Source organism: Mustela nigripes, chromosome 13 (genome assembly GCF_022355385.1).
Source record: "Mustela nigripes isolate SB6536 chromosome 13, MUSNIG.SB6536, whole genome shotgun sequence".
Lineage (NCBI taxonomy): Eukaryota > Metazoa > Chordata > Mammalia > Carnivora > Mustelidae > Mustela > Mustela nigripes.
Genome location: NC_081569.1, coordinates 129,131,891 through 129,142,354, shown reverse-complemented (window position 1 = coordinate 129,142,354; position 10,464 = coordinate 129,131,891). Strand labels below are relative to the sequence as shown.

Genomic DNA, 10,464 nt, shown 5'->3' with positions numbered 1-10,464 from the left:
AACTTTTTTCAATGTCTTCTCCTAGGAAATCTTTCTGGAAAAAACAGACACCAACGCCCCCCCAAGGCCTTTCAACCTTGGCCAATTCTTCTATCAGGAATGTTGTTAGCTGGCCTTTTAAAAACCCATTATGTGCTGCAACTTGGCCCGCTGGGTCCTGCCCATCAGACACAGGTGACTCCTGACTCTGTCCCAACCCTCACCAGCACATCGTCCCTCACCCTCGGGGGGATCTCCTGCAGGTCCCCCAAGAAGCCAGTCTGGCCCCTGAGCTAGGAAAACTCCCTATCTGTTCCCTGTCTCCCTCCTGATTTGGCAGCAGGAACGGAAACTTTCGTGGAAAGCACTTGCACTGACGAAAGCTCCCAAGTCAGGATTTTGACTCGGGCCCTGTTAGGGCCCGGGGTTCAGGATGGGGTCTCTCCTTCCCCAGGGTCAGGACCCGCCGCTGGGCTCCTCCCCTTGCTCTCCCTGCCTGACCGTCATTCCTCAGCTCCCCCGTGACCCCAAGGGAGTCCTCCACCCCTAGAGAAGTAACTTTCACACTTTCCCCCTTTCTGTGTCCTCCCCCATGTCCGCCTCCCTTTACTGTATATTTTCCTTCCCCGCTTTCCAGTGCCCATCAGTGGCTGCGGAGCCTGCATGGGGCTCGGCGGAGCTGAACGCCCAGAGCTTTTGGCTGTTTTGTTTAAGACCTGGTTATGGTTGTGGGATTTTTTTTTTTTTTTTTTTTTTTTGTCAGCTGCCTGTTATATCAATCACGGAGTCGGGATCTATTTATAGGTTGGGAGTACTGTGTCCTTAGTCACAAAGAGACACAGACAGGGGACTGTCAGCTGGTGCTGGAGGAGCTGAGCACCGAGTCATCAGCAAGTGGAAACACCTGAGGGGTAGCCTGTCCCCCGCCAGCCCCTGTCCTCAACCCGGCCCCAAGCATGTAAGTACAACTTCTCCCTTCTCTCTGCCCCAGCGCCGCCCGCCCTGTCCTGCCCTTTCCCTACACACCCCCCTTCCCTCGCTCCTTCTCCCTCTCCCTCTCTCTCTCTTTTTATGGATAAAAATATCTCCCCGTGTCTGCTCTTTCATTCTGGTTTTCGGAGCTGGAAAGCATCTCTGCGAGGCCGGAGGTCGGGGGTGGGGGTTGGGGGGTGCGGAGTGTTGCCTTTCGCAGACTGTCACGGGAAGGTCAGGGGACCTGGAGGGACCCGGAAAGGCTGGGTGGGACTGTTACCCAAACTCACTCCGAATCCATAGGTTCCCTTTTATTTTTATTTGTTTTGGCCAAGGAAAAGTAAGTAAATCAAAAGGGCAAGGGAAAGTTTACATGCGGCTCGGCGGGGTTGGTTATGTCTCCCAGCGTGAAAACTTTTATTTGCTGGCGGCTCCGCGCGTTGGGGGAGCTGAGAAGGTTACAGAGGGAAGACCCAGTTCACCCAGGACAGGTGGTGATGGAGGCTTCCTGGCAGGTTCAGGGGAACTCAGAGCAGTCCCCGCCAGCTTTGCTAGAGCACCTCCAGCGAAAATTTGTTCGTTCCCTCTTTCTTTCTTTTTTTTTTTTTTTTTTTTTTTTTTTTTTGCTCCCCAGAGTGAGTTTGCTTGCTTGGAGGAGTCCAGAGGCAAGTCATGATCTGTCTTGCTTTACAGGGCTTTTGTTGGCTCCCACACTGGGTGTATTTTCTTCATCCTGAAAGGGGCACTTGGTGGGGGTGGGGAGGAGGAGGTGTGCCCTGCTGGTGGGTCCTGTGCTCCAGGTCCTTCCCTGAAAGGGAGAAACTTAGTATCACCATTCTTGTCAAAGCGCTGCTTGTTTCAGACAGTGGGGGTGCACTCTCTGTGAGCCTATCCATGGCTTCTAGAGGTGACAGTCCCCAGATGCTGTCAGGTGTCCACAGGACCCACCTGCCACCAGCCTCCTGTGCAAGGTTTGGGACTTCAGTTTTTGGATAATGCAGAGTATTAACTAAAAATCCTGCAGGGGCGGTTTGCCATATATTGTTTATAAAGGAGTAGTAGCCCTAAATTGGGGGGGGGGGAGGATGTGATGTCTAATGTATATTATGTACAACTTTTAAAATGAGTGGTCTAATAGTGCCTGGGTTTCTACTTATTAATACAGTGGTTATCATATACCTTATTGCTAAGGACTACTTCTTGATTTGTTTGGGAGAACAATATTCTAACAAGAAAACATAACCTTTCCGATCATTTAAAAACATTAAAAAAAAAAAAAAAAACCAGATGGCTCTGGATTATTTTTGATTAAAAGCAAAATAGTTTTAACAACAAATGTAACTCGGTGAAAGTTTAATAATATGGACAAACATATGTTTAGAGAGACGATTTGATCTCGTTTTACTTCGGGCCTTTCTGAAACTTCTTCTTTTGGTTCTTTACCCTCCACTGTATTTTATTTGGGGTTATTCCTGTCTGTAATCCATTCATGCATTATTGTGGAGGGGGAAATGAGGATAGGGAAGGAATAAGATATTCATAAGGACAACTTCACGTGCTCAGGGAGTTAAGACCACTTGTATTGGTGGGAAAATTCAGAATAAGGAGTTTGCTGTAAGGTGGGGGTTGGGGGAGGGCTTGTCACTATTTAAAACCTAGTGTGGACAGTAAAGCCCAGGAATCAAGAAAAAAATAAACAGGAGTTGAACGTAATCCTATGGATAGCATGATCACTTTTCTCTATTCCAAGGCCTCCATTTTGATAAACATATCCTCCTAAGGTTCCCCACAATAATGTCGAAGTGAGGCTTGGTGGGTTGTTGTTAATTAAGGCTCAAGCAAATCAAGCAATTGAGACGTTGCATTCTGAAATCACATCAGTCAGCTGTTTGCGCAGCTGAACTTCTAGCCGAGGACTCTCAGATCTCAAAGGCTTTTTAGAGAAAGTGTGACATTTTTTAATCTTTTAATGCAAACTATTCCCTCCCTCCTCAACGTGCACACTGCAGCCCCCTGGCCCAGGATTGCATGAAGTAGGAGAGAGTCCTGCATTTCTGAACCAGTGCTCTGTTCTCATTAGCAGGAGCCGGTGAGCAAGAATGTTTATTGAGCGTTTAGGCAAGAACCAGTCCTTGCTTTGGCTACTTGTGGATGCTTTTAGGGGAGATAGAGGCTTTGTCTGGCAGTGTGATGGCCGGCCTAGATTTCACCCTAAGTTCAAGCTATGGTTTTTCCCTTTGGGCTTCTTTCTGGAGATGCAGTTGGGGGCAAACTTCAATGCATTTGCCTAAGGCAGCCTCTGATTACTTAGTTTCTGCTTCAGTGACGATTAATTTTATGTGGACCGAGCTCCCGTCAAACTCATTTTTTTTTTTCCACACTGATTTCTTAAATGCAATTGGTCACGGGGCTGTCAGTGACTTCATGTCTGCAAAATCTAACCCATTCCATCTTTGTCGTTGTTTTATTTCTCTGGATGTAAACGCGCAGTCGCCTGTGTGCACGCGCTGTTTTATGTGTCCGCCCCCCCCCCCCCCCTGCTTGAGCACATGGAAACCCAGCCCGACCTCCTCTCCCAAATTGGGGACAGTGGGGCCACTGAGCAGGTGCTTTGGAATACAGCAGGCTCAGGTGCAGGACCATCAATCTCCAGGAAGAAGGAATTGCAAATACCCGGAAAGTGCTCCCCTAATTCAAACAATTTCACATGGCTGAGGCCTCTCCAAGTACCCTGTAAATAAAAGATGGCAGCTGGCAGGATTTTTAAACCAAAGACCACGCACTGCTCTTTCTCCCCGTCCCTTCATTTCTACAGTGTATCTGTCCATCTTTTTCTTATCTCTATTTTTACATTTCATTACCCTCCTGCTCTCTCTCCCTCCTCCCTTCCCTCCTCCTTCTCGCCTTCCCTGCAAAACACATTTCTATCTGGCACAGAAAATAAACTCAGATTGTGGGTAGTTATGTTAATCTAATTCAATCCTCAGCGGGTTAAGAGTGAAATTCTAATAGTGGAGCTGTTGAGGGCTTTTTTGTTAATGGCTTGGGGATTACATTGAGTTAAAGGCTCATTTCCTAATCAAACAGAGAGGGAGAGAGTGACTCCGAATATTTATGAGTCTCCCAGTGAGAGTTTAAACATTCAACTCCAAAAGCAGGGTTTCTGCAGGAGGAAAGAGTTAAAACCCCTCAGGGCTGCTGGGGAAAAAAAAAAAAAATTAAACCAGTTAAGCCATCAGCATTTTCAGGCTGCTGTACAACTTCAGCAAAGTGGAAGATGGGTTGAGAGGGGGGAATCGGGCCACAAAGCGAGAATGGGAGCTGTGGCAGGAGCTCTGAAGCCAGAGTCAGCTGATGTGTTCAGGAAAAAAAAAAAAAAAAAAAAAAAAAGTCCCCAGCAGCTCAGCGTTCGCAAGGGTCTGGAGGGGATGTGTGCCTCCAACTCCCCAAATCAATTCTCCACCTCCAGTCCAGAGGTGAGAACACAGACAGGAGTATGGCTCAATTTTCCAGCAACTGGAGAGTTCCCGGCTGCCTGGTAGAGCAGGAGGAAAGCATTCTCCCCGACTTCCATCCTGCGGCTGAAATGCTGTGGGCTGACTCCCATCCTGGAGCAAATTCACATCTCCACCAGGCCCCCTCTTTTCCCCTCTGCTCTGTCATTGGGTCTAAGACCCTGGTCCCCCGGCCCTGCTTTCTGTACCCGAGGACCTCCATGCCCATCTGGTTCGCTGTGCCCAGGAGAAAGCAAGTCGAGATCTCCCTGATCTGTGGCCAAAGGAGGCAAGGAACAACCTGGCCAAGGTCAAGCAATATCAAGGCAAAGCTGAGGTCAGGAGTCTAAGTGCTCTACACACATTCTGGCCGCTCTCTCCCCTGGTTCTCTGGGGTACAGTGCAGGAGAGGAGAAAGTCAGAGCCAGATGGCTGCCCAGACGGACCCTGGCTCTCCTGGAGTGTGGTCTCCTGCTTGAGAAGCAAAGGCAGGAATCCCTCATACAGGAAGATTCCGAATGCTCTGTGGACACTTGCCTTTCTTTTCTGCCACCAAGCAAGGGAGCAGTTTCTAGTCTTTTCACTTGGGCCCATTTTCCTGCTTCGTGAGATCAGCAGAGGCTCCAGACAGCTGACTTTCTACCATGAGAGACGGCTGGCTTTTTGTTTTCCCCTTTTCCCAGGGCAGTGTTCTTTCTCTTCGTGCTTCATGCTCGGTGGCCTGTGAGTCCCCTTGCACTTGCCCGTCCTCCTGTCAAGATGGCGTTTAGAGGGGCTCCTGGGTGGCTCAGTCAGTTCAACGTCTGCCTTCAGCTCAGGTCATGATCCCAGGGTCCTGGGATCGAGCCCCATGTCGGGGTCCCCACTTGATAGGAAGTCTGCTTCTCCCTCCCCCTCTGCCTGCCAGTCCCCCTGCTTGTGCTCTCTCTCTCTCTGTCGAATAAATAAAGAAAATCTTTCAAAAATAAATGATGGCCTTTAAAGCAAATCTACAACAGCTTTGCCGTGAAGCCTGCCTTATGTGGTTGGCATCTTCTTCCTCTTGGAGCCCCCGACAGATCTCCCTCCAGTATTGCATTCGTCCCTAGGGCACGACTGTTTCTGGGTCTCCCTGTTGCATTCCCTCTTGTATGTGCAGCTCCGTGTTGATGGTTCCTGCCCCTTCCCTATCACGTGCCTCTCATGGATGGTCAAGAACACACACACTGAGCAGACGGCCCAGCTTTGAACCCTGGCACCATCTCTTCTAAGCTCCAAGACTTGAGCTAATTAATCCCTTTGGGCCTTCGTTTTCCCATCTGCTAACTGGGCATCATTCTAGAGCTTACCTGACAGGGTTGTCACACCCCTAAAGACAGTCTTTGTCTTCATCAGCTTGGGCCGCTATGACCAAGTACCATAGTCAGGGGACTAAACACCAGAAATCTATTTCTCACAGTTCTGGAGCCTAGAAGTTCAAGATCAGGTGCTGGCACGCTCAGGTCCAGAGAGAACCCTATTTATGTTCCAGAGGCTGCATTTCTCATTCCTCTTCACGTGCAGGAGAGAGCAAGAATGCTGGTCTCTTCTTCTTAGAAGGACCTGAATCCCATCATGCCCCCCGCCATGACCTCTTCTAAACCTAATTACCTCCCAGATGCCCCACTTCCTAACACCATCCTATGGGACATCAGAGCTGCGACAAAAGAATTTTGAGGGAATACAAATACTCAGTTTGTAACGAGCTATTTTCCTGAATATTGGCCACCAGAATCCTGGGTCAGCAAGACTTCCAGCTCATCTGCCAATGAGCCATCCCCTTAGGAAACCAGAGATCAAGGCCTATCGGGACTCCCGGCCCTCCCCATCCCCCTCTGAAAAGAACGTAGGGCTTTTAGACCACTGTGGGTGAGCGGGTGTTGGGAACCAGGCTCCGAACAGCAGTCCTAAGTGAGGGGAAACAGAGTTTGCTCGGCTCCCTTAGCCCTGGCTCACCTTCCGACAGGCAGTTTTGTGTTTAGGTGCCCGGGTCACCCCTGCACCCCTCTCCACCCTGCGTCTGCAGAGGGCAGCGTGGGCTCTACCCACAGAGTAGGCCAGGCCAGTCCAGCCTATGAAGGCAGCAGGCCTGTGCTCTCGGGGTGCAGGTGCCTTCTCTGCACCCCCCCACCGCACTCTCTCAACTCAGTCACTCCACCAGTGAATCCCAGAGCCAAGTGGTCCCCTCCCCCATGTCCGCTCCTGAATAGGGGTCCCAGTGTCCTCAACACTCCTCCGTGTCTCTGTGTTGGGACTTCCTATGCTGCAAGGCAAAGAGCCCTGCGCCTTTTCTTTCCCCACTGAGAAGCCACACAGTTCCCGATTGAAGCCGGGATTCAGGATGTGAATCCCGGGGCCACCCAAATGGACAGAGTGGCCATGTGGTTCTCCCCGCCCCCCTTCTCTCCTCTCCATCCTAGATGTGGGGGTACCACTACTAAATCCTGGAATCGTCACTGTGACCCCTTGCCCTACTCACTACACATCTCGGAAATTCCCCAGCACCTAGAACAGTGCCCGGCGCATGGTCTCTGTCCCATCAACACAAGCAATGTGAGTTGCATGGTACTTCTCTCGAGGGGACACCTCTGATGCCTTCATTGTGGGAGGAGTGATGGGAAGTTGTGAGCATCCAGAGACGACCTTCTCCTGTGACCCGTGGATCGTGGTCCTTGCCCCAGCCCCTCTCCCCTCTGTCCCTCCTGCATTCATGTTCCTCTGGCTTTAACAAAAAAGAAAGAAAGAAAGAAAGTAAGTAAGAAAGAAAAAGAAAAGAAAAAGGTGTGTCTTTTATTAAGATGTGCACAACCCTTCCTGGGAATTTTATTCTAGTCTGTAAAGAAGCTTTGTCTAAGCCGATGTCAGATACCAGCTGAGTTGGCATCTCTCCAGTGACTGTTTCCCTCGTGTGTCGTGCCCTGTCCTCTGCCCTTCCTGGGCTGTGCTTACCTGCCTCTCGGGCTGCTCACACTCTGTGGGGCCTCGTTCCCTTCCCGCTGTAACCGCACTGGTCCCGCGTGGTCCACATAAGAGGGAGACCTGCCTTCTGAAGTGTTCCAGAGTGTCTGCTTCCATTAGCGCAGACAAGGCTTTTGAAAGGTGGCAAGAGAGGAACATCAGCTTAGGTAGCAGATTCTTCCCAGAAGACTGTTTCCGCTCTCTTTTGGAAGGTAGCTGATGAAAACTCAGGCTGCAAAGGGTTAAATGATAGCAATGACCATCTGGGCATCTCCTGGGGCCTGGGGGCTGGCTCAGACGATTGATGAGGTTGGCTTAGTGATCTTTCCAGCAATATTCAGGAGTGAAATTATTGCTGATTAGGCCATGTGTGAGTGTGTGTGTGTGTGTGAGTGTGTGTGTGTATGTGTGTGTGTGTGTTAGGGTTCATGGCAGGGATGGGGAAGGATAAGATCTGAGAAAGAGACGTCATAGATTGTTCCTAAGTCAGCCCAGAACTGACCCGTCACCCCATGTACGTCTGCAATTCTATTAAGACTTGGTGTGTGCAAGTCAGCTGGGGAGGGGCAACTCCTTGTGAAGCTAGAATTACATTGAAATAAAAAGTTAAAAAACAAAGTCAGTTGGAGGGAGTTTGAATGTTGAGGGCTGTAGCTTCTGCGGGCAGGGCGGCAGACCGGTGCCGTGGACGGGGACAGGGACCAGGTGGGCCCAGCCCAGTCCCCGGCTCAGGCCGGTGATACCGAAGGCAAGCAGGCTCTCAGGGCCTGGGTTCCCTGATCTTAATATGGTGGCTTGGAGGCAGTGTGTTAGGCCTTCCCATTCTAAAAGTTGACATTTAAAACTGTTGTTCATGACGGAGCCGACACGTTGTACTCCAGACCAAACCAATAAGCACAGGTCGCCAGCTTGTGTCCCTTTACTGCCAGGCCCTGGGCCCATGGCTCTCCTCTGGCTTCGTGCCTTGACTGTCTTCCGCCGTTCCTATTCTCTATCATTTCCCTCAATTTGTTCTTTCTCCTCAACTCCCTCCGTCTGTAAGTACATTTGGGCGGTGAGTGGAAAACGGGTCAAGCCCTCTTGCTCCACAACACTCTGTCCACTTGGCGTTTTTCAGTTTGTTTTTAATTTGTAGACACTCCTGTTTCACGCCTCTGTGGCCCTAACATTCTGCTCCCACGATCCTCTGCCCTAGAAGTCGCATCTAGGTTTTCACACGTTGGGGAGAAGCCCCAGCACCAGGGTTCCGGCCCCTCGGGGTTGGCTTCGGTTGGCTTCGAGTCCTCGGGCAGCCTCAGATGAGAGAAGCACACTTGGGATTTGGAAGAAGGTTCCCGGTCAGGGCAACCCCAGCAAGTACCAAACCCCTTCCTGCCCTCACCTCTTTGCCCACAGTAAAGGGGATCAGAAACCTGCTGGGAGTGCCTCAGGAGATCACTGTGAAGCCAGAATAAGAATCAGAGCACAAACATTCCTTTGAAATGGGAAGTACTTACCAGTCTCAGCTTCCCCTCAGGTGATCTCCCTGAAGTGCTTTGGGGGTGACTACATAGGCTTTAGAGTCATGTGAACTCAAGTCCACCCCATATGGGCTGGGACCTTGAGCAAGCTCCCCGGCCTCTCCACTCTGCACCCAACCTCCTCATCTGTATAATGGGCACGCTGAGAGCTCCCTCCCTGTGAAGTCATTGTGAAGATTAAAGAAGACGCACACAGAGGCCCTCAGAGCTGTGGCTCCAGCTGATAAGCTCTCAGAGCCATTGTTGATGATGGTGATGGCACTTGGCCACGGTTATCATTTTCTAGGGCCGCCAAGAGGAAGGAAGTTTCAAAGTCCCTACATTCCTCCCCCCAGACACAGGCACAACAGGAAGTGCTCCCCTAGAGGTGGTTTGCAGACATACCCCAGACCCCCCACCCCTGTCCTCCATAATTCCCCACACTTCCATGTCCCGGAACCAAGTGCACACCCTCCCAGTGCCAGCCTGGGACTGGGGAGGTCTGGCCAAGCCTCTCAGCCCTCGTGGAGATCTGTTCCCCATAGCCTCGCATCGTCCAGGCGTGAAAGCTGGAAAGGATTTAGATGGTCATGTGTGTCTGCAAGTGTTGTGGAATCACTGGAGTGTAGTGTCTGCACGGGGCGAATTCCTCCTCCTCATACAGTGTGACTAAGCAAGGATGGCTTGTTTTCCATACACTTGATGGTGCATCTTTAGGGGATACTCGTCGAGGAAAGAAGGCGGCGAGTAGGTGAGGGCAACTTCTGGTGGCTCCAAGGCGGTCTGATTTGCATATTTCAAGGGACTTGTAGATATGACATCTCACTCTTAGGGGAAATTTCTGAATCCAGACTTGTGAGCCGCTTGTGTTTTTGTGCGCACGTGTACACATTACGGGTATTGTGGTCAGCCATCCATGACTCTCTTCTTTCTCCTTCTCGGGCTGAGAGTAATCTTGAAGGAACCTGTAATTACTATTTACTCTAGGGCACTCAACTGAGAACACCCTCATGTAATGACTCTTGAGTTAATTCTGCCTTCAGATGCCCCATCTGCTCTTGCTCCTTTGGAAGCCAGTGGGAACTGAGCACCACTTTTTAGCCCAGGGGAGAAGATCCCAAGATGGATTTAGTCCCTCTAAGTTCAGGCTGTAGTCTTGGGCAACAGAAATATGGTGGTAGCATCTTTCCCATGCAGAACGTTCATCCAGATTTCTGCACTTAGTGATAGAGGCTTCGAAGCAGAAAGAACGGTTAGTGTAATAAGAAGTCTTGCTGGATTTGGACAGTCGGCAGCATTGATAAGGGAGGGGCATTCAGTAAGAGTCTAGAGGCAGGACTGTAGTGTCTATATAAAGTTTTCAAACATGCAGAGGTGTTCTGCATTGCCTAGGGGTCAGACATAGCCGTGCATGACAATGAGAAACACCTGCTCCAGGAGAGGAGGGCTACGTGCCTGTCAGAGTGTACTCTCTAGACCCATTGGCCAAGTGCGTGTGCGTGCTCTGGCTTCTACTTAGGCTCGTCTCTTGCCTTCTTTCCCCT

The 10,464-nt window shown here is 50.5% G+C and overlaps 1 protein-coding gene across 1 annotated transcript in view; it reads left to right on the top strand.

Annotated features, from left to right (window-relative positions):
• Nucleotides 1-745: 745 nt before the first annotated feature.
• The window catches only part of ESRRB (estrogen related receptor beta), a 162,801-nt gene continuing 153,082 nt past the window's right edge, over nucleotides 746-10,464 (top strand). Inside the window, exon 1 of the mRNA XM_059373677.1 lies at nucleotides 746-937. Coding sequence (XP_059229660.1) covers nucleotides 936-937 — 2 coding nt within the window. The 5' untranslated portion in view covers nucleotides 746-935. The remainder of the gene's footprint in view (nucleotides 938-10,464) is intronic.